This window comes from Odocoileus virginianus, chromosome 20 (assembly GCF_023699985.2).
Source record: "Odocoileus virginianus isolate 20LAN1187 ecotype Illinois chromosome 20, Ovbor_1.2, whole genome shotgun sequence".
In the NCBI taxonomy this organism is placed as follows: Eukaryota; Metazoa; Chordata; class Mammalia; order Artiodactyla; family Cervidae; genus Odocoileus; species Odocoileus virginianus.
In genome coordinates this window covers 49,132,379-49,156,789 of record NC_069693.1, presented here as the reverse complement: position 1 = coordinate 49,156,789, position 24,411 = coordinate 49,132,379, and the positions used below count along the sequence as shown (strand labels likewise).

At 48.8% G+C, this 24,411-nt stretch overlaps 1 protein-coding gene across 1 annotated transcript in view; it reads right to left on the bottom strand.

The window, feature by feature from the left end:
• Positions 1-24,411, bottom strand: part of COTL1 (coactosin like F-actin binding protein 1) — a 43,435-nt gene that overhangs the window by 4,457 nt on the left and 14,567 nt on the right. The window contains exon 3 of the mRNA XM_020896822.2: positions 14,604-14,761. Coding sequence (XP_020752481.2) covers positions 14,604-14,761 — 158 coding nt within the window. The remainder of the gene's footprint in view (positions 1-14,603; positions 14,762-24,411) is intronic.

The following is a 24,411-nucleotide window of genomic DNA, read 5'->3' as shown; positions in this document are numbered from 1 at the left end:
ATAAATGTAAATGAACAAAATTACATTTAAAAAAAAGCTATGTCTCAAAAATTACATTAAAAAAAAACAGCTATGTCTCAAACTGCAAAAATAAAACTCAAGCCCTATACATTTGAGAATTTGAGACATGCTTAAAACCAAACTTTTTTGACACGTTTGCCAAAACTGATTCTTTCAAACAAAAGTACGGAGACAAGCAGCCTCATCCATCCCTACTATTGGAATCAGCCCCCTCCCTCCAGAGGGCAGACAGGAAGTGACCGGCCACATAGAGTTGGGCCTGGCAGGCCTGGAGGGGCTCCCCCACCACAGGATGTTGGGGTGGAGTTTGTGGGAGGGTGGAGGCTTCAAAAAGGTGAGATCCCCTCAGGGTGTGGACTCTGCAAAAAGTCCCCCAAAGGTCTGAGTCAACCTAAACCCAACCCAAAATGACTGTACAATTCTCCACCTCTGTTCCTTCTAGGGTCCTCACAGAATGGGCATTCAACGTGGCAAGGGAGGTGCCACCACCTCTGGGAAGTGGGCTTAAATGTGAGTTTTCAAAAACAGGCAGAAACAGCAAAAATAATTCTGTGGACAGCCAGACCTCAGTGTAGGAGCAAAGCCCGCAACCTGAGGGGCCTGCAGGGACTTGCCCACGCTGAAAACCACAAAGAGCACATCTACAGAAAGCAGGGCCACCTCCCCGCCATGCGCACACCCTGGGCTCTCAACCACAGTCCCTGGCACCCTCCAGGTACCAGCAACACCTCCTGGAGAAGAGGCAGGCCACACAGAGGCTGCAAGCTGCAGGGCGCAAGTCCTCGCCGGAAAGAAGACCCCCAGCACAGCCCAGAGCAGCCCTAACACATAGGGAATCGTAAATTTGCTAGAAGCCACACTGAAACAAGTAGTTTTGTTTTCCATACTGAACCTCAGAAAGCCGGTGCACTCAGCACACAGCAGTGTGACGAGCCCGGCTTTACACGCTCAGCGGCCACACGTGGCCAGTGGCAGTCCGGGTCCAGGGAGGACAGGAAAGAGCCTGAAAGAACGACGTGCTCAGGGACTTCCCTGGTGGTCCAGCGGCTAAGACGACACGCTCCCGTCAGGGGACCTGGACTCGTTCCCTGGTCAGGAAACTAGATCCCACATGCCACGGCTAAGAGTTCGAATGCTGTGACTTAACATCTCGAGAGCTGCAACTAAGACCCAGAGCAGCCGAATGAGTAAATAATAAAATGTGTATGGCTGAGTCCCTTTGCCGTGCACCTGAAACTATCACAACATTGTTAATCGGCTATCCTTCAATATCAAATAAAAAGTTAAAAAAAATAAAAACAAAAAAGAATAATGTGCTTGGTCAAGCAGACACATTAATCATAAAATATTACAGCTGATCTGGGTCAGGGGAGGAGAGCCTTCTGGGGCAGGAGTGGGTGGGTGCTGGATCCATGTCTTGATCTGGGTGGTGGTTTCATGGGTGTGTACAAAATTTCCAAATTTTAGAATTCATAAGTGTATCAAGCTGTACACATAAGATATATGTGTTTTCCTCTATGTGTACCTTGGTTAACAAAAGAAAGTCAGGGTGAGGGGGTATTGATCTGAAAGAGCCTCTGAGACCCTGACAGTCACCCCCTCATTTGATAGAGAATAAGGAAGACCCAGAGAGGAGGAGTGATTCGTCCCGGGGAACACAGCAGCGTCACACTGGGGCCCCAGGGACAGGCCCTCTCACCCCGACATGCTACCTGGTGGGCTGCGTGCCCCTCCCACGCCAGCAGCCATCACACCATTCAGGCTGCCAGGGGCACATGCCAAGGACTTCAAAGCAAAATGTGCTGGTCTGGGGGCACTGTCACCTAGAGTTCTAGAAAGATCTTCGTCATGTCTGGGAACTCGGTGTCCCTGGCTGACGGCCTGCAGACAGGGTCTCTCCCTTTTCTGCGAGGGCAGAACTTCCCAAAGGAAGATGCCTCATCCAGCTAACCAGGGCTCCTAGATGGCTTGGAGACACACTGATCAAATTCAGGACACATTCTGTCCCTAGGACGTTTCTCCGGATCATTTAAGCTCATGCTTCAAATACGGAAGATGAACATCGGTCTGCTTCCAAGGAGGGAAACTCCAGAGAAGGACAAGGATTAGGAAGTGGTGCTCTATATACGGTCAAGAATCTGTTTGCAAGGCTGGTCTAAAAAGTGCATGAGTATTGTATTTTCCCATCCTTGGTTTCAAATCATCTCACTTTTATTACTTTTAAAATACTATTTATTTGACTGTGCTGGGTCTTACTTGCAGCAGTCGGGATCTTTACCTTCGTGGTAGCATGCAGATTTTTTAGCTGCAGCATGCGAGCTCTTAGCTGTATGTGGGATCTAGTTCCCCAACCAGGGATTGAACCCAGCCCCCCTGCATCAGGAGAGTGCAGTCTTAGCCACCGGACTGCCAGAGAAGTCCCAAAATGATCTCGGTTTTATATGGCCCCCAACTCTGGGTTTAAGCCCATGTTTCGGTCCTAAAATGTACTGGAAGTGGCCTGGGCCACACACTGAGACTGCTGCCCATGTGCATTTCCAGCAGCCTGACCCTCCCCAGAAACTTATCCGCCTGATCCTCAGTTTTCTCGCTCAAGTGGGGACAGTAAGAGGACCTACATCCTGTAAGGATCTGATGAGTGTGCCTAGTGCAGGGCACATGCTCAAGAATGATAAGGTAATATTTCAGAAGGTCATGGATTTTCTTCATTCTCAAGATTGGTAGGGAAGTCTGTGAGCTCTAAAGAAGTTTTCTGAAATGCTCAGAGCAAATGTATAGGGTGTGGCTAAGTTCCCTTTCCCTCACCCACACTAACTTCTTCATCCTCACTGTTTACTTTTTAATGAAGGAAAGTCTGGGGAATTTCTCAGAATAAGTGAGATAGTGACACAGGCTCTCCTCACCCTTGCAGAAAGAAGACAGCAAATCCAGCTGCTCACTCAAAAGCTGGGGACAGAATTAGCTATGGGAAGACAGAGAGGAGGCCCATGGGGGCAGAAGTGTGTGTGGTCTTCTACCCAGAACATAAGGACCACGATGAGTTGCTACCCTACATAGAGAACACAAGTGCCAGGAAGGTCTGGGGAGAAAAAGTGAGTTAAGTCTGTGATGCCAGCAATGCCCACTGCTACAAGGCGGTGCCAGGAAAGAGAGGTGACCTTCATCGTACCCTAAGATAACGAGAGCTAATGTAAATCACTCCTCCAATTAGCACCTGCCTACTGAACATCTATTATATGCCAGACACTATCTGAGGCCCTGGGAAGTCAAAATCTGTCAGGTCCGTCTGACAGTCTGAGAGCAGAGAATAACCAAGAGGGCTCTAAAAGGCCCTGCAGGAAGCAGTCAATGGCTCCAGGCCCTGGTCTCCATCTCCATGAAAGAAGCGGTATGGATGGTGGGTCTGCTGGCTCTTTCCCCGCTAGCCATCCTTGGATTTGCACCTGAGCCTCCAGAGACTACGGGACAAAGTTCTACCTTGGACACCAGAGTCCAAGAAGCAGTGAGAGAAACCAGCACATAAGTGTCAACTTTGGGATTTGAGTATGACTTTCAAAAAGAAGGCTGTGTGCTGGCTTCAGGCCCATCCCAAACTCTTGCAAAAATGGCGGGGATGGAGGCTCCCCTCCCACCCGTGTGAGGTGGGGCAGTGTGTGTGGGCAGTGAGATGGGGCAGTGGGTAGATGGGACACATGCTGGCCACAATAATGTATCTTTTCCCCAAGTGGGCGAAGATTAATTATAAACCAAAGGCCTTGGCATGCTGAAGAAAAGCAATTGGTCCCCAGCAGCCCTCATCTTGCTAAGAGAAAAGGCACCCTCCAAGGAACATGGGCCAGATGAAAACGCACAGCATCAAACCTGCCAACCCCTCCTGGGCCCCCTACACCTTCCCTCCTACAACTATTCTACAGAGTCTCAGAGACCAAGGTTTTAAAAGTCCTTCCAGTGGGGTATATTTACTAAAAAAGAGCAGGTTCCTGTAACTGGCATGAGTCGTCATAGACAAGGGAAAAACAAGTAGGTCGAAATGGTGCAGTCCAGTGATTGACAGAATTCGGGAATGCAGCACCTGCATCATTGTCACAGGTCAGAAATGGCACGCGCCTATTTCACCAAGGAGAGGACAGAGGACGAGAGCGGAGCAGGGGGTGGCATTCCGAGTGGACCCAAGGTAACTGCCCCATGTGGACGGGTGGTGGAAAGGCACGATGTCCTCCAGCGTGCTGGACTCGCTCTCAGTTCAAACCAGCTATGGGCAGCTGTCTCTGTGCCTTGAATCCTAACCCTGCAGGGCCATCCACCCCTTTAGCATTTGAGTAACTGCCTGAATTCTGACCCCTGCCTTCCTGGACCATGGATATTTATAAGAGCCCTGACTCCACTTTGCCTGGTTTCTGACAAGGCTCTGTCTAGATCAAGGATGGTAAGAATGTGGGAAATGGGGACTTCCCTGGTGGTCCAGTGGTTAAGAATCTGCTCTGTAGTTCAGAGGACACGAGTTCAATCCCTGGCTGGGGAACTAAAATCCCACATGCCATGGGGCAACTAAACCCAAGCACTACAATGAAAGATCCTGCATGACACAACAAGAACCCAAATGCAGCAAGAAAGAGCTGACACAGCCAGATAAATAAATATATATTAAAAAAAAAGAAGGGAGGAACAAACTCCACTCTCTCCTCCAGTACCCAGGGCAGACATCACAAATCAGTCATGGCACTTTCCCCACTGAGTCCAGACTTAACCTCAGAATCCTTCTTAATCCAGACCTCCAAATAGCCCCTGCTCTCAATCAACTGACAATAAATATTAATCCAGTTTAGGACTTAATTTCTGCCTGGTTGAAGCTGTGGCTTCTTTCTTTTTTTAACTTGGAATATAACTGCTTGAGAAAACCATAGTTCAAAATGTACCCCAATATTCATTGCAGCACTATTTACACAACAGCCAGGACATGGGAACAATCTAAATGACCATTAACAGATGCATGCATAAAGATGTGGTACATATATGCAATGGAATATTGCTTAGCCATAAAAAGTGGTTAGTATTTCTTGCTCCTCAGCAATACTCACTTTGGAGAATTTTTCCCAAAGGAAAAGTTCAACGGAATTTTAAAAAAATTACAACATGTATACTCACAGATGTTCACTGTCAGTAAATACCAGACTGCTTCCACTTTTCAACAAAAATTGAGTAAATAAATAAATAGCACCTACATTGAACAGGTCCTACATGGCAGGCACTTAGGATACACAGTATTTTATTTAATTTATACAATTCTATGAGTTAGATATTATCATCCCCAGTTTTCACAGGAAGCTGAAGGTCAGGGAAGTGAAACAGCTGGCACAAGGTCACACACATCATGGGGTGGGGCTGAGACCCAAACCCATGTTTAACTCCACACCAAGGTCTTCATCAGGAGAATGAAAACCATGCGCACACACACACATAATCCCACATCCACTGAACAGAATAGTATTCAGCCACTAAAATTATGAAAACTGAAAACATCTATGAAATGTTACATAAAAGGACATACCCTGCACGTCTGCAATGTTTTGTAATAACACATATTACACACCCAGGGCTCCAGAAGAATTAGCAGACTTAGCTGTGTGACTGACCATCACTTGTGAAGTAAAGTGAAGTCACTCAATTGTGTCCGACTCTTTGCAACCCCATGGACTGTAGCCTACCACAGCCCTCCGTCCATGGGATTACAGGCAAGATTCCTGGAGTGGGTTGCCATTGCCTTCTCCAGGGGATCTTCCTGACCCAGGGATCGAACCCGGGTCTCCCGCATTGTAGACAGACGCTTTACCGTCTGAGCTACCAGGGAAGTCCTTAATTTTGTCCTAACCATTTATTCACCGCCTGGGGATAAACCACCACAGGGGAAAGAACAGACAGCCTGGAGCTTATTCTAGGAGGGACTCTCAAAAGGCAGGGTGTCGGGGATAAACTACGACAAGAGAAGGACAGACGTGGGGGATGGTCCCTGCAAGGCAATTGACTGAGGGAGGGAAGATCTGAAAGATTCAGAGGTAGAGGGCACAGGCAGCCTTCTCAACAAGCACCACTGGGTGTGCAGGTCACACTTGGAGACCTGTCTGGACTCAGTGCTTGGGCTCCTTCAGTGAAGACCTGCACAGCTCTAACCTGATGTCCCCAGTCCGTGGAAACTGTCTGCTGTGAGTGTCAGGAATCACTGTGTAGACATCAGGAGGCCGACCACTGCAGGGGTTGGGGGTGGGGGCAGGCAGGCACCACGCCAAGGCCGGCTGGCCCAGGGCTGGGACCCACCTGGGGTTTTAGTGACGGGCACCCAGCCACAACCTGCTGGCAGAGCTCTCAGCCTGTGAAAGCGACTTGCATTTACATGCCGGGCTCAGGGTGTGGGTATCCTCCTCTTTCTCCCACGAGCTTTTAACCTCTTGGTAGCAGGAGCACAGAACCACGTTTCCCACTGCCCTCCCCACGACTAAAATGGTCTCTGAGCCCCATCATCTGGCTTCTGTCTTGATACTCACCCTTGGCTTGAGGCGGCACCCCTCCAAGCCTGTTTCCTCATCTGTACATTGGACACATAATGGCACTTGCCCCTCCACACAGGATCCCGGCACCACCATTCACAGGCAGCGTGGGACCTTAGTGTGTGTGTGTCTGTCTGTGTGTTTATATGTGTGTGTGTGTGTGTGTGTGTGTGTGTATTTATCTGGTTGTGCCAGATCTCGGTTGTGGCATATAGGATCTCGTTTCCCAACCAAGGATCAAACCCATGCCCCTTGCATTGGGAACATGGAGTCTGAGCCACGGAACCACCAGGCAAGTCCCCATGCTTTCAGTATAGGACTCAATCACTGGAAAGCCCCCTTGCACGAGCCCAGGCCCAGGTGAAACATATGAGCACAAAAAGCCCTTTCTGGTTCTGAGAAGAATAAACAGCCAAACCACAGGCTTGAAGAAGCATAAAACTCCCCACGAAAACAGCCCTTTTAAAGAGGGATGAGGCATCTAAGCTGGTCCACAGTGGCGGGCAGCATTGATGCTCTACAAGCAGGAGCAGCAGCCCCATAAATCTCGCGACACCGAGGTACACAGGTTCTCCCGGCTCCACCTCTGCTTTCCACTGAAACAAGAGGAGCCTGGGGAAATTCCAATCCACCCTCAAGCCCCTCCCTGAGTGTAAATATCTTCCACAACTTAGTTCAGCCCAAAGAGCATTGTTGAACATTTACTAGCTTTTGTCCTAGAATAAGGCATAGACTAGAGCCTACGTGAGGAGAAGGCAATGGCACCCCACTCCAGTACTCTTGCCTGGAAAATCTCATGGATGGAGGAGCCTGGTAGTCTGCAGTTCATGGGGTCGCGAAGAGTTGGACACGACTGGGCAACTTCACTTTCACTATCATGCACTGGAGAAGGAAATGGCAACCCACTCCAGTGTTCTTGCCTGGAGAATCCCAGGGACGGCAGAGCCTGGTGGGCTGCCATCTATGGGGTTGCACAGAGTCAGACACGACTGAAGTGACTTAGCAGCAGCAGAGCCTACGTGAACAGATCTATTTCTTCACATTTTAGCATGTTTTAGTACTTTTCTAGGTACGAGAAATGCAAATAAAGCAGCCATGGTCCCTGCCCTTGAGATTACTTTCTACAGCCACTTAATTATAATTCAAGGAATTTGGTCTACAGTGCAAACACAGGAGCAATTAATCCTGACTGAGGCTGGTAGGAGAATGGATAAAAAAGTCAGGGTTGTGAAGGATGAATAGGAGTTCACCAGTCACTAAAAGGAGAGACCTTTTCACTTTGTTTTTCTTTCATCCTTCCAACAGCTCTGTGAGAATCTACATTCTCTTTAGGTGAGAACAGCTTCTAGAGATAAAGTTACTTGCCTGAGGTCCTAGGGCAAAAGGTTAATAAAGCTGGAATGTCAACTTGGATCTCACTCCCCTTTAGGCCCATGATCTCTTCCATTTGACACAGTAGTATTTAAAAAAGAAAGAAACACTGGGCAATGATGTTCAGTTTCCAGTTTCAAAAAAAAAAAGTTCTAACATCAAGGAAGATTGAGAACCAGGTCAGTAAATTTAAAAATAAATGTAAGACACTTGTTTCCTGCAGATCTTCTCAGAGCCTTTAATGTGTCATGCGAGTCTATAAAAGTAGAGTTTCCAAAAGGTATGTTGGTCTCAGAACGTTCTTGGTGCTAGAGGACTTTGGGAAACGTGTAGTGGGCTGAAGTGACACAGTCAGGGTCCCTGGCCAGTCTGCAAGCACAAGGGACCTTGAGCAACTTCCCCAACTTCCCCTGGTCCCCAGATTCCTCATCTATAAAATGCAGATGATGGCAGAACTGGCCTTGTGAAGAAGAAATAATTTCAGTATGCGGAAAGTCCTTCAAAGTGCCAGGGATAAGGCAAGGACACAGTAAAACTCTTGTTATTAATATAACTACTGCACTTGTACATAAACATGACCCCCCTGGAAGAGAGTTAGGACATCTGGTCCTGGCCCTGGCCCTGTGGGTGGACAGGTCCAGCGCATAAACTGCCCCTGCTCCTGGGGTTCAGAAGCCTTCAGGATACACATTACACTGATGGCTCCATGCAGTCACTGACAGGCCCGTCCTTCCCACCTCCTCTTCCCTGTAGAGGAAACACTCCTTGCTGTTCTCTTCCCAGAGCTGAAAGCCGAGATGTACCTCCAGGTAATTGGTTCAGTGAGCATTCATATGATATTCAAAAATAAAAAAAGAGATAAAAGGACCACGTGAATACAGAGCTTCTGCAAGGCCAGCACAATGCTCCATCGACCGAGTCTGTTTCTAAATCGAGACAGCCTGGCCCGGCGCGGGCTGGTCTCTGACGGGGGCCACTGCATTGTCACTCTCACCCCGCAGCGGCGCCAGGACAATGGGCTGGGTGTTGTGTCGCCGGCACCAGCCAGGCATTTCTGTGCAGCAGACGACAGCTGTGACGAGGCAGCCACGCACCCTGTCCACTCAGCGCATTCCGGGCCCAAGTCTGGGTGCCATCATCACCCAGCCTGGCAGCCCACTGCTGCCCACAGCCTTGCTGGCCTCGTCTTGTTCTCCACCAGCCTCAGAGGCAGCTCAGCATCTCAGCCTGGCTCTGAACACACACTAGAGACCCGCCATCAAACCTCCTGACTTTTGACTCCTCAGCCAGCCCCGGCAGCTAGCCATAGCTTGAGGCAAGTCTTATCATTGCTCAGGGCTACGCTTAGGGTTACTCTCCTAGCTGATGCACCTAGGCACAGGCCCCAGGTGAGGTTCGGATTGTTTTGAGGTCAGCACCAGCAAGGGTGAGTGAGGCTGGAAACTTCCTGTGTTGCTGATGGATGTGACTGTGATCCAAGCCATGTGTAAGACAGTCAGGCAGGATGGTTCAAAATAAGATTCATGCCCCAGGTCAGGGACTCAGCATGTGGACCTGTCAGTCCCCAGGGAAACTAGAAAGCTGTGTATCACAGTGGTGTCGAGCCAGGAAAGCTGGGAGTATTCTCAAGTACACTCCCAGGATGCTACCAGACACTGTTCTAAGCTTCCTGATAGTCACTTATTCAATCCCCACAACAACCCCAGGAGGCAGATGCTATACCAGCCCTGCTTCAGACAGGAGGCCCAGAGGAGAGGAACTTGCCTGGGGCTGCACACTGACTGGCAGGACTGAAACCTGAGCTCACTCCATCTGGCTCCAAAGGCTACAGCCCCAGACCGCGGCACTGCACGCTGTCTCTTCTACTGACAAAGTAAAAGCTTCCTTTAAAAGTAATACGCTGTGATAAACAAAGTGCCCCCCAAACAAATGAAACCGTTTCAGAATAGATACAAACAGAATATGACACAGCAGTTCAACTCATCCAATTTTTTTTTTTTTAAAGAAAAATTTTTTCTTTGCTGTGGACCATTTTTAAAGTCTTCATTGAATTTGTTACAAGATTGTTTCTGCTTTCTGTTTTGGTGTTTTGGCCAGGAGGCACATGGGATCTTAGCTACTCAACCCAGGACTGAACTCATACCTTCTGCACTAGAAGGCAAGGTCAACCGCCAGGGAAGTCCCAATCCAACTTATTTTTAAATGAGGAAATTGAGGCCCAGGAAAGGAGAGAGACTTGCCCATGGGCAGGCAGGTGGCATAAAGACCCACACTTCTTGATTTCAGTGGCTCTACATTCATTGATGGGCTTCCCTGGTGGTACAGTGGTAAAGAATTCGTCTGCCAACGCAGGAGATACAGGTTCAATCCCTGTGTCGGGAAGATTCTCTGGAGAAGGAAATGGCAACCCACTCCAGTATTCTTGCCTGGAGAATTCCATGGACAGAGGAGCCTGGTGGGCTACGTTCACAGGGTTGCAAAGAGTCGGACTCGACTTATCAACTGAACAACAACATTCATTTACATTCTCTACAGACAGGGAAGCCTGGCATGCTGCAGTCCATGGGGTCTCAAAGAGTCGGACACGACTGAGCGGCCAAATTAAACTGAACTGAATGTTTCATACAAAGCATAAGGATGTGGGTATTTTTATTATTACAAAAAAAAGGTTAGGAATAATCTGAAATAAAAACTCAATCCATTCATTCTTCACATGAAAATGGTGGTAAAAGGCAGCTGGGGATGTGATCCTGTCCCCAAGACAAGGAATCCAGAATGACCATCTGGAGACCCGTTAAAGAACATCTGCTCCCAGTCCCTGCTAAGCAGACGGGGAAACTGACCTGCCAGCATCAGCATGATTTTAATGACTGTTGGAAGATACCATTACACCAGTAAAATCAACCCTTTGTAACATAAATGGCTGTATTTACAGCTGAAGTATAAATGTGAAGTCTTGTAACAGCTTCAGGTAATAACCCTTTTTAAATGCAGAGGAGGGAAATGCAAAAGGTAATGGTCAAAATATCACATTGCACCTGCAGTTCAAGATCAAGCAAGCATCTGCTATGCTTTTCATATACCAGCATCCTTTTCTTTTAACAACTGGAATCAGTTTGGAGCTGCCTGTCATGAGGCCCCACTCCTCCCGGCCCTGTGCATGTGACCTAAGCTGGGCCAATTGGATCATTTTAAGGGAATGATTGACACTAAGGGAGGAGGACTCTCTCTTCCCTTGGGATTAAGATCCAGAACAGCCACCAGGCCTGGACCATTTCTCCTGCTGCACAGGGGCCACTTGGGGCCAAACACAGAGGAAAGAGAAAAGAGCAAAGAAAAGAAGCTACGGCTTCAACTCTGGATCCAGCCACACCTGAAGCTGGCAACCCCTGCACTTCCTAGTTCAGAGAGCCAAGCAACTCCCCTTTTGCTGCAATATGTTAGAGTTTACAAACAAATGAATTATAACCAATAGGCCCAACTGAAGTCTTTCCACTGAAGAATCATTTCCCCAAACCACCCTCTACCCACTTCACCAAACTGAGAAGAGTTTTAGATGTAACAGGAACTTTGCAGTCTGCTACCAGGGACAGAGTTTCCTTCGGGGGTGATTTTAAAAGCTCTGGAATTTTTGGACAATGGCGGTGACCGCCCAACACTAAATGTACGTCACGCCACTGAACCGCACACTAAAAGGGCTAACATTTTATGCTATTCCATCTTACCACAGTCTTAAAAATGGAAAAACAGGGGCTCTCCAAGATTCAAAAGACCGCCCCCACTGGACATGCCCCAGCAAACACCCTCTCCCAGTGTGTGCTGTTCTTACGGCCACGCCGGGCTGGCTGAGAGGGCTAAGTGTGGATGGTGGAGTCCAGCAGGAGACCTCTGGTTGTGGACATGCATTCTTCTGCATTTTCCATTCTATTGCCACAATGGAGACCCTTGAAAGCTGGTTAACCATTAAAGCCTCCAATTGTCCAGGAGAAAAACAGCCCAAGGGGTTGAGTAGGCGGCTGCCCAAAGAAAGGGTGCCACTGCTGGACAGGGTGCCAGCTGCAGTATTCGCTGGTACTGCTGATTAGGCTAGGAAGTGAGTGACATTTATGGAACATTTACCACATCCCAGGCATAGTGCTAGCCATTTAGGAGGTAATTTGACAGCCTATACCTTTTTTTTTTTAGGTGCAAGATAAATATGTATATATGTTTTAACTTTTGGCTCAAATATTTTAAAATTTCATTTTATTTATTTTTTGGCCACACCAGCACATGTGGGAACTTACTTCTCTGGCCAGGAATTGAACCTGCGCCCCACTGCATTGGAAGTGAAGAGTCTTAACCACTGGGCCACCAGGGAAGTCCTAGCCTATTTCTTTTTAAAGCGATTCTCACCCCTGTTAACTCCGGAATGCTCCCCCTCCTGAAAAGGCTCTCTAAAGAAACAATTCAGTGTAGGACAGGAAGGAGCTGCACGTATTAAAATGTTGGTTGGAACATATGAATTTATAACAATAAAAATGGGAAGCAACTCAAGAGGCCAACACCAGGGGGATTTTCATTCCATCACAGTACACTTGCAAGACGGGACGGTTGGCAGCCAGAAAAATGTTCATTACAAAGACTCTGCAGACACATAATTTATGTAATTACGTTATGTTAGGAAAAAAGAAGCTGATTAGGTGTGATTCATAGGCTGTGACTGTAGCAACACAGAGGGGAGTGAGCTCACCCACAGGACTGGTAGGAGAGATGGAAAAATGGGCTGTAATAATGGAATGATAGGAGTTCTCTCCTGTTATTATTTTTTAATAGAAGTTTTACTGGGGGATAGTTTTGGATTTAGAGGAAAGTTGCAAGAGACAGCACCAAGAGTTCCCACGTACCCCACGGCCATTTTGACAACTATGAACATCTTCAGTTACCATGGTATGTTTGTCATAGCCGGGAAGCCAACACTGGAACAGGACTACTAACTAAACCCCAGACTTCATTCTGATTTCACCAGTTTTTCTATCCGAGGATCCAATCCAGGACACCACGCTGCACTCAGCAGATTTTTGTGTGTGTGCGTTTCTTGTTTTTTAGGATGCAATGGCTTTTTGTATATTCTCAGATATGAGCAACCAACACCACAGATTTTAGAACAGTTTAGAATATTTTCATCACCTCTAAGGAAGCCCTGTTAGAGAAGGCAATGGCACCCCACTCCAGTATTCTTGCCTGGAAAATCCCATGGACGGAGGAGCCTGGTGGGCTGCAGTCCATGGGGTTGCTAAGAGGCGGACACAACTGAGCGACTTCACTTTCACTTCTTACTTTCATGCATTGGAAAAGGAAATGGCAACCCACTCCAGTGTTCTTGCCTGGAGAATCCCAGGGACGGGGGAGCCTGGTGGGCTGCCATCTATGGGGTTGCACAGAGTTGGACACGACTGAAGTGACTTAGCAGCAGCAAGGAAGCCCTGTACCAGTTAGCCATCCACGCCCGATCATGGGTTTTGGGAAATCCTTCTGCAACATGGAGATCCCTTTGCTAGGTAGAAACCCTCTCCCACCTCCTTTCCCCAGTTTATCGTTCTGGAATTTGGATTTTTTTTATATATATATATAATTTTACTGATTTGCTTCTTAAGACAGTGCTGGGTCTTCACTGCTGCATGGGCTTTTCTCTAGTTGTGGTGTGAGGGCTTCTCATTGTGGTGGCTTCTCTTGTTGAGGAGCATGGGCTCCAGCACACACAGGCTTCAGTGGTTGTGGCTCCCCGGCTCTAGAGCCCAGGCTCAATAGTTTTGGTGCACAGGCTTAGTTGCTGCACAACAGGTGAGATCTTCCCGGACTAGGGATGGAATTCATACCTCCTGTACTGGCAGGCAGATTCTTTACCACTGAACCACCAAGGAAGCCCTAGAATTTTTTATTTTCCTCAGCATGACCCCATGCCCTAGCTTCAAATGAACTGCTTTGGAAGTTTTCAATAGTGTCAATTTTTATTATGTTCAAAATGCAAAAATAAAAAACTTCAAAATGAGAAGCTCTACATGTAGAGCTGTTTAGAAGTCCAGGGACAAAACCAAGGGTACACCATTTTCCCCTCTTCTTCTCAGTCTAATAGGGACACAGGAGTAAATCAGCCAACACCAGCTGCCCAGTCTAAGGATCTGTGCCATTGCTGATGCAGCCTTTGTCATTCTAGGGTCATCAAAGTCATCTTTAAACTCCTGCTGGTGCCCATGTGATTGACATTTATTCATTCATCAAGTGTCACTGCGCTCCTACTGTGTGCTAGACACCATTCAGCGGGCCCTCGTGAACTTTCCCATTGACACTTTTTCACGGCCATGGCTGGAAGCCTTCTATCACCCACAGGAAGTGGCGCCATTTTGGTCATTCCTCTAGCCCCCTTCTCCATGAGCTGCCTGCCCCACCCAGAAAGGTAGACACCAGCCACCTTGTTTCTAGTCGGGACCACAAATGCAGCTACCATACTCAAAAGGCAATTTGGGGTATCTCTCACCAGCCTCATTAGTGGTCCAGGGACTTAGCATGACACATTCAAAGTCACGGACCAAGAAGCCAAGCCAGCCCCTTGTGTCCCTACCAGACGGTGACCCTTTGCTGAATGTGACCCCCACCCCCCAGACCCTAAGAGAACACAAAGACGGTTACCTGCACCACCTCCTTCACCAGGGTCTTGTCGGTGCCGGTCTTAGCACGCTGCAGCCCGCTGACATTCTCGCCGATCCATGTGATGAGGGCGAACTTGGACCTCTTGCTCATCGCATCCCCAGTGGTGAAGCGCACAAAAGCAAACAGTCGGACATCATCTGCACCAACAGCAAAAGGAGGGCAAGGTGGTCAGTTAGAACACCCAGATCCACACCCCCAGGCGGGGCTGTGAACCTCAAGGGTGCCCAGAGCGACACAGAAGGAGCCACCATTCCCTCCTTTGGTCCCAACAACAGCGCTGCAGGCGGAGATGCCCACTTCACAGACGGGAGGCGGAGGCGCACAAGGGCCCCGGGACGCTCTGCACAGGCAGAGGGAGCCCAGGCCTCTCTGACTGCCACGCCGGCCACCCTGCCCTCCCCTCAAACAGTCACACCTCAAATTCTGAATCTGATTTAGGGAGCAAAAGGTTGTCAACTGTTTTTATCCCAAATCTTTGAGGCCCTATTTGGAACAGGAAAGACACACAGTAGAGAGATAGGAACTGAGCTGGGGTCAGGGGGCAGGGAACAAAGACAGTGGCCCTCCTTCTGGCCTGGGATTCAGCTTGGGGCCCCCTGGGCATTCTTAGATTGTGGCCAATTAGGCCAATAGAGAATTCTGAGCATTTTCCCACTAGGTGTGTTATGCTTGTTATATGGTGTGTGTGTGTGTGTGCGCATGTGTGTGTCCACCTCGGCACTCCAGTCATTTGAGGCTGGGTGGTTCTTCCTGGTGGGGTCATCTCATGCATTGGAGGACACTGAACCGCAACCCTGGCCTCTGCCTACTCCATGCCAGTATCACACCCCTCACCCCAGGATGACAACCAACAATGTCTCCAGCCACTACCCAATGTCCCCTGGGGAACGGAACCACCCCCAGCCACTGCCAGATGAGCACAAATTTCTAGGCATACTTTATGTCCCCATTTAATCAGGACCCCTTTGAGTTCTGCACCAAAATCCAGCACTTTTCATTGAGGGCATCACATATCCTTACTCAGATTAATCCCTAAATAGTTCACATGTCAACTGCAGTTATCAGTGAAGTCTCAATTCAGCCCCTCCCTGTGATGGCCGGGACACTGGTAGCTGCTCACTCTGTTCAGTCGCTCACTTGTGTCCGAAACTCTTTGCAACCCCATGGACTGCTGCACGCCAGGCTTCCCTGTCCATCACTAACTCCGGAAGCTTGCTCAAACTCAAGTCCATCGAGTTGGTGCTGCTGGTTTGGGGTTATTCATCCTGTACCTGCCCCTTGACTCAGTTCATGCTCTCAAACAGCTTTTTCTTGCTGGCTTTAGGATTTCTCAGGGACCCAATGACTCATGGAGCTGTGTTTCCCAAGCACTGTATGTATCTGAATCACCTGACATCTCACTTAAATGCAGATTCCAATTTGGCAGGTCTAGGACGGGACCCTGGGGTCTGCATTCCTAACTAGTTCTGAGATGATACTGATGCTGTTAGTCAAAGAATCACGCTTTGAGGTTTCACGACTTTACTTTCTTAAAACCAGGCATCTTGGGCTTCCCTGGGGGTCCAGTGGTTAAGAATCCACCTGTCAATGCAGGGGACACAGGTTTGATCCTGCTCTGGGAAGATTCCACATGAAGATGCAACTAAGCCTCTTCACCAGAACTACTGAGCTTGCACTCTGGAGCCCATGAGTTGCAACTACTGAGCCCATGTGCCACAATTACTGAAGCCCTCATGGCCTAGAGCCTGCTCTCCAACAAGAGAAAGCCCTCAAGCAGCAAAAAAGACCCAGCGCAGCAAATAAACAAACAAAAACCAAGGCGTCTTGATCCTAGAATCATTCCAGGTACCTCCATGTGGCATCCCACACAAAGACCCAAGACCACCAGCCCTCTGAGTGTGATGGAGACAGTCCACACGGGCTGGTTAGTACCTGAAAGCCCAAGTTCATCCTAGACAACAAGCCAGCCAGTCTAGCAGGGAACCATCTGCCCCGGGGGAGCTAAGACACAGCCCTGGACAGGGCATGGACTCCAGATTCAAACTCTACATCCAGGAACTTCTTAAAGGAAACAGATCACAATCGCCATTCACGCTGACACAGCACTCTTCACTTTATGCGTTAGTATTCATCGGGTCTTCATAAGGATGTGGGGAGGTGGGCCATGGGATGCATCATGATCACCATCATCTACATCCAAACCACCATTTGGGAGATGAAGCCAGGAGGTCGTGTGACATGCCCAAGGTAGCGCACCAAGGACAAGCCAGCCTGGAGCCAAGGTGTGTCTCGGGTGTGTCTGCCCAGCCCTCCTCCTTGAGGGAACCGCCCCCACCCGGCCACGGGAGCCTGACCACAGGGGTCAGTGGGGGACAAAGTGGTGAAGACAGAGAAGAAAGACGGGTCTCAGGGTCACTTCACAAGCCAAATTAGCATGGCTTAGTGACCGACATACATCTCACATGTATGGATGTGAGAGCTGGACCGTAAAGAAGGCTGAGTGCTGTAGAATTGACACTTTCAAACTGTAGTGCTAGAGAAGACTCTTGAGAGTCCCTTGGACGCCAAAGTGATCAAACCCGTCAATCCTAACGGAAATCAACTCTGAATATTCACTAGAAGGACAGATGCTGAAGCTGAAGCTCCAATCTTTGCCACCCGATGCGAAGAGCTGACTCACTGGGAAAGACCCTGATGCTGGGAAAAACTGAGGGCAAGAGGAGAAGGGGGTGACAGAGCATGAGATGGTTGGATGGCATCACTGACTCAATGGACATGAGTTTGAGCAAACTCAGGGAGATGGTGAAAGACAGGGAAGCCTGGCGTACTGCAGTCCATGGGGTCTCAAAGAGTCAGATATGACTTAGCAACCGAACAAGTGATCAACTGGCTATGGGAAATGAGGAAGGAGAAGTCTGGGAACAGGAGACCACATGAGTGCCATCTCTAACTCCCTGAGGAACCTGACTTAATCCCCAAACATCTGAGCCTCAGTTGGCCTCATCTGAAAAATGGGGTGATTTTATGGTCATCCTCATTTTTTTTAAGGAGGTAAACATCACACCATAAAAAAATCCACCATTTTAACTGTTTTAAAGCATACAAGTCAGTGGCACTTAGGACATCCACAATATGGTGCCATCATCACCACAGTCTAATTCCAGAACATCTGCATCATCCCCCAAAAGAACCCCCTACTCACCAGTTGTCACTCCTCACCCACCCCTGTTCCCCTAGACCCCCACCCACCAGCCATCACTCCTCACCCTTCCCCCATCCCCCCAGTCCTAAGCAACCACTCAGCCACTTTCTGTCCCTGGATTTGCCTTTTCTGGACATTTTACAGATGGAAGGGACCCTACACTATGCGGTCTTTTGTGTCTGCCTTCTTTCAACTCAGCATGTTGGCAAAGTTCATCCATGTGGTAGCATGATCGGCACTTCATTCTTTTTTTTTTTTAATTAATAGCTTGAAGCTTTTATTTATTTATTGGCTCCGCTGAGTCTTCATTGCTTTGCAAGGGCTTTCTCCAGTTACAGCAAGCAGGGGCTACTCTTTGTTGTGGTGTGCAGGTTTCTCATCACAGTGGGTTCGCCTGTGTGGAGCAGAGTCTAGGTGCATGGAATTCAGCAACTGCATTTTGCTGATTCTCGGGCTTGCAGGCTTCAGTAGTTGCAGCTCACAGGTTCTAGAGCTCCAGCTCAGTAGTTGTGGCACATGGCATGTCAGTCCGCAGCATGTGGGATCTTCCTAGACCAGGGATTGAACTCATGTCCCCTGCATTGGCAGGCAGATTCCTATCCACTGCACCACCAGGGAATTCTGGTACTTCATTCCTTTCATGGCTGAATAATACTCCACTGTATGGATGGACCACATTCTGTTCTATTCATCCATGCACCCACTAATGGACTTTGGGGATATTTCCAAATCAGGTGATTTTATACCTCTCTTCTACATCAGCCATGAGGATAAAATGGGATGCTGTGAAAGCTGTCTGGCCCGACTCGGTAGAACCTTCTCCCTGGAGTGGAGCTGCAGGTGAGGTGCAAGCACAGGAAATGAGGCTGGTCGGGCTGAGGAACTGAAACTCACACAGCCACACATGGCTGGTACAGGAGCCCTTTCGTTCCCCAGTATTTCCCGGCACTGGAGGCTGAGTTTGGGAAGCCAGCACACTCTTCTGAGTAGTGTTACTGGAGGAACAGGAGAAGCAGTTCCAAAGTGTTTAATTAAATTGCAGCGTTGACTTGAGGGGTAGGCGGACCACACATCTGATGCCTCCTGACTTGCTAATGCCAAGACAACACCAGCAAAGAACTCGCAGCCTGTTTCCACAGCAACCACTCTATTTCCCTTTACCTCATTGGTCAGTCTGGATGTTTGGGATCCCGTGACCACACTTGGATCCCAACTGCTCTGTCACTGGCCAAAGCCACTGAGAAAGTTACAAACTGTGTGTCCCAAGTACCAGCCTAGGACCTGTCACAGGACAGACGCCCGATAAGTCAGCCTCACCCCCATCCCCAAGGACACCGGCCGGGCCATAAGAACTTTCAGAAATGCAGGCCAATGTTATTTAAATTGTCACAGCAGGAGAGACCACTTTCCTGGGTGGCTGTTTGGTGCTTATCTGACAATGGTCTGGCCGAGAAGACTGCTGATGTTTTTGAAAATCCGCAGGTCACATTTTGCTTACAAATGTCCACTGCTCGGGACGTGATATGACACTGAAAAGTCAGCGGAAAGTCCGACGTGAAAAACCTGTTGGTCGGGGAGACCTTCGCACAGCTGCCCACACAGATCTCCAGCCCCCACGCCTCCTGAAGGGGGTTCTAAGCCTGTCTGGCCTCCAGCTAGTCAACGCAGGAGGAAGTTCTCCTTTAGCCACTAACTTCCCTCCTCTGAACAAACCAGGCAGATCAAACACGGATGTGCACATGGGTGTGTCACCTGGAAGGGAGAGCTTGACCTCATCACACACGTGTATGTGAAGCGTGTCTGTGTGCGCCCATCTGTGTGTGTGTGCAGCTCATGCATGAGTGTGAGTGTATGTGCGAGCATCTACACACTAGGATAGCAAACTTGGCTGGAAGATTGGTACCAAGGTTACTGCCACCCCCGGGGTGGCACTAAGGGGACTCAGTGGCACATCTTCCCAGTCTGGGGTTGAGGGGGTAGAGCAGTCGAGGTGCAGCTCTGGATAACCCCAATGGGGGGACCCGGGCCCCGAATTCACACCAGAGGACACACCTTGAGCCCCCTCTGAGAGAGGTCCCAGAACAGCTGTCTATACCTGCTTGCCCCCTGAACCATTCAGTCTCAACATTCTGGTCTATAGCATCTGGGTTGAGTCCAAGTTTTGGAATCCACTGGAAACTCATCCCCACTCTGTCCCAGCTCTGTGATGAGACCAGATTCCTGAATGCCTCTGAGCCTGTTTCCTCATCTGCAAAATGGGTCACATACATCTCATCAGGTATAGTGAGGATTAAATGAAAAAGAAAGAGCCGTGAAAGGCTTGCCTGATGGGGCTGGTGACTAAATTTCTCTCCCCACCTGTCTGGTGAAATGAGGTCCACAGTGGCCTCCACTGCCAAACCCTAGTGGATAGTCTCCTTGCCATCTAGCCTCTTGGCTGGCTTTCTGCATCCACCAACTTAACGTTCACTCTGCTGGGTATCAAAGTAGGGGCCCTCCTAGGCACATGGTCATGGAACCACTCGTCTCATGAAGATTTCTTGAGGACCTACTGTGTGCCAAACACAGTGCCAAGCATTAGGGGGCACAGATAAGACCAACAAGGGTCCTGAAGAAAACAGAAGCTGTTCACTGCACACTTGCTATGTGGGAGGCGCCATCCTAAGCACTTATGTGTGATTGCACATTTTCTCATCCCAACCTCTCCATCTGGTCAGCACTGCCCACAATCCCATTTCACAGACAGAGAAACTGAGGCTCTGAGAGGTGAAGTGACAAGAAACCAGACATCTCTTTTCCCTGGTTCCATCTAGAGCAGCAGCTCTCAAAGTGTGTTCCTCGGACCAGCAGCAATGTCATTTCCCAGGAACTCATTAGATCGTGAATTCAGAAACTCTAGGAACAGGGCCACTTTTAAACAGAAGTGAGTTTAAAAGAGACCCTGGGGGGGATTCTTATGCCTCCATAGCCTGAGAACCACTGAGCTAGAGGAAGAGGTGAGGAGAGAAGAAGATGGGGTTTTCAACTGGGAGGACCTGTTCTCCCCTGGCTGGGAAAGAGGGTGAGACAAGGGTCTTGCGGGCAGAAAAGCTGAAGTGCCCAGAGTTCAGCCCCACCCCCATCCTCCTCACCCACACCCTTTCATTTTAAGGAAGTGATCATATAAAGGAGCTTCCTGTATTGTCCGTCTTCTGGATGTTGTAACTTATAGAATTCGAGGCATGGTTCCTTGAGCATCTCACCTTCAAAGACCACCGGCACTGTCCCCCAGAGATTCTCCCTCCCCCCAGTCCCACAGCCCAAGACAAAGAAGAGTGGTCTCTAGAAAAAGGGATGCTGAATCATGGCACTAGTAAGAGTTTCTCTGTGACCTCTGCATGTCTACTGACATGAGCCGTCACTAACAAGGATTCCCAAATGCATCACAAAACCACACAGAGCCGCATCTCAGGGGAGCCATCAACCAGTGACAAAACAAGATCGGGAGCACTGCCCCGGAGGACTGTCAATGCCACCCCCATGCTGCCTTTGGGCCCTCACTGTGGTGGCCTCAGTTCAGGGCTGTGGACACCCTCCCCTTCCCGCCCAGGGAGAGTCTTGTTCATGAAGAGATGGGCCTTATAGGGTGTTAACAAAAGAACCCAATCCTTTCATTGGTCTATGTAGCCTCATCACAGGTCAAGGATGGATTATCAGTGTGAAACATCTCCTGCACCAGCCAATCCCACAGCCCTAAGGACCCCCAGGACCTAGAGACCCCAGATAGGGCCCACTTGGTTCAAAGTTCTGGTCTTCTTTTCAACGGTCCTCACTGTCACATATTTAAGTGCGTTAATATGCAGCATAAAGTCACCGCATATAAAGTTCTTGGGACGCTGCCTGGCAGAACTGTGCTCAGAAACGCCGGCAGTGGTCACTGCAGAAACGCCGGCTGCAGTCTCTTCTCTGCAGCCCCTTCCTCCCCCTGCCCTCCTCTATTCCCCTCCTCAATCCTGCAAGGGGATATGAAGGGCATAGAATGATACAAAGAGAGAGACATGACCACAGAGGGCATGGGAAGGGGAGTGAAGAAAAAAAGGGGGTCAGATTTCTCTAGAATCATCAAGGCCTCAGGGATAAGCTGCTCTAAAAATCTTCCCCAAAACTATGAGAGGCACATAATCCCCATCAAGCTCTTGAGGATTCCCTGCCCTCCTCCACACCTCCCAGCCACACGGGAAATCTCCTGAGGTTCGGAATCACTGAAGGGCAGAGTCTGACCCGTCACACTCAGTATTCTCACCATGGCGACCCTGACACAGGATTCACATTGATCCAGGGCCCTCATCTTCCCCCCAGAAAGACCCGTCTTCCACTTTGCCTTTTCCCACAGCTGGCACTGGCCAGAGGACAAAAGCCAAAGGAGACTGAGACTCTGCCATGAGCCAGGCATTGTGACTCACACTTTTGCAAATACTTTGAACAATTTTCTTCATTACACACAAAACACATATGAGGTGTAGAATAACTAGAAATACAAACAAGCCAAAAAAAAAAAAAAAAAAGGGCCTCACCACCAAAATAGCCTAGTAAACTCCCTATGGAACCTAAGCAAATCTTTGGGGGCACGTCCTTTGATCTTTTCAGCTGCTTCCATACCTGTCCAATTCATGTCACATCTCCAGTGCCAAGCACATAGCAGGCACCCAACAAAACATCTACCGGTCAACAGAAAGAAAAAAGAGAGAGAGAAGTAACCATTTCATAATTTCCGCCCAACACTGAAGTTCAGAGCAAGACAAAAGAAAGGGGGAAGGAGACAGCAGGAAATTGCCCCAGAGTCGGGCTGAAGCTGCCCTTACCTTATATAGACTCCCTAAGAAGTTATGAAAACAAGGTTCAGTAAGGAAGAAAACAACCCACACACCAAAAAAGCTGAGCTGTCAGCTTCCACCGAGCAAGCTCCCCAGAGTGGGCATGAAAGGAAACAGGAAAGAATTCAAACATCCTGCCGCCTGGGGCAGAGGGACAGCTGGACAGAAGCCACAGCTGCATCATTTCCAGCGGGCTGCTGACAGGGGAGCCCAGGCGGCCACAGACGAAGACCTGGAAGCGGGGAAAACGGTCCCTCTCTCTCTGACACAGAAGACAAGGGCTCCATGGATGTGTACACAGTCCTGGCACATGAGCTCTCACAGCCCATGCACATTGATTCTTTGTCCCACCCTTCCTCAAAGAAGGAGACTTCTCAAATGATTCCTTTCCCACTGAATTTTTGTGAAATGAATGACCCCGCTTTCCTAGTCTGACACAGAACACAAGAAAATGGAGTACAGGACAGCTAGAGGAAAAGAAAGATGATTACTTCAGTAGAACCCGCAGCGAAGGACCCGATCTGGAGACTGAAACGATCAGGACAGCTACAGGTTTTCCCCCAGTGACAAAGAACCATAACTTTTTTTTTTAATGATTACTTTTACTTCCTTAAATGGAAGTTGGTGTGCTACACCCAACTGCATCTCCTGACTTACAGAACCAGTGGTTGCAACCAGTTCCTGGAGGCTCTGAGTACACGATGGCCTCGTTGACAAGGAGACTCTCTGGAGACACTGAAGGATTCAGCGTCTGATTGTCTGAGCACTAAATGCCCTGGGGTACACGCTCTGCATTCTCATATAGTTTTGCTGTTTCTTCCATTGCTGTTAGTCATTTGACAAACACTTGTTGACAATTTGTGGTTCAAAGACTGCTGAATAAGATACAATCCGAACCCTTCAAGAACATACAATCTATCAGGGCAAAAAAAAAAAAAAAAAAAGGAAAAACTAAGCATGTGAACGCAGTGAAGTTAGCACCATGACCACAGGCATCACAGAGCAGACGGGAACATCAAAGAAATAAAGAAATTAACTCTGCCTGGGGGACAGTGATCAGGGCAGGCTTCACAGAGGCCGAGATGTTTGATCTGGGTCTTGAAGGACGACCTAGAATTCATCTAGCTAATAGGGTAAAGAGGAAGAAGGGGGCTATGTCAACAACTTAAGGGCTAAATTCTAACAGAACTCCAAAGACAAGAGCACCAGCTTCAGTGGGTAAGTTCAAAACACCTTCCTCTACCAGCCGCTGTTTCTGACTGGCCACAGGCTAAACCGGCATATAATTAGCTTATTATTACTGTGCGTAAAACAAGAGTTGAACGTCTCAGAATGACATCCCTTAGGGCTCCCGCAGCCTGCTCACCCCTACACCAGGAGGACAGGCATTCTGTCCCCTAGGAGGACATCTCCAGTACCCAGAACGGTGCCTGACACACGGCCCACACTCAATAAACATTTCTTGAGTAAATGAGGAGCCTCTGCCCATCTATCTTAGCAGCTTAGAAGCATTTTGGTCCCCAGTCCTCATGGGTCACTTCAGTGGGAGATTATGTCTTATAAGAATAAAACCAATCCCCTCCCAGATGTAAAGGTGTGGCTCCTGACGAAGAGACTGGCAGCAATAATCAGATGTGAACAGACAGGTAGCAATTGATTGATCTGAACAAAGGTGCCCTGTAAATAAATGTGCAGGGGAAGGGCAGCCCAACACCACGGTGTTGCTAGGATC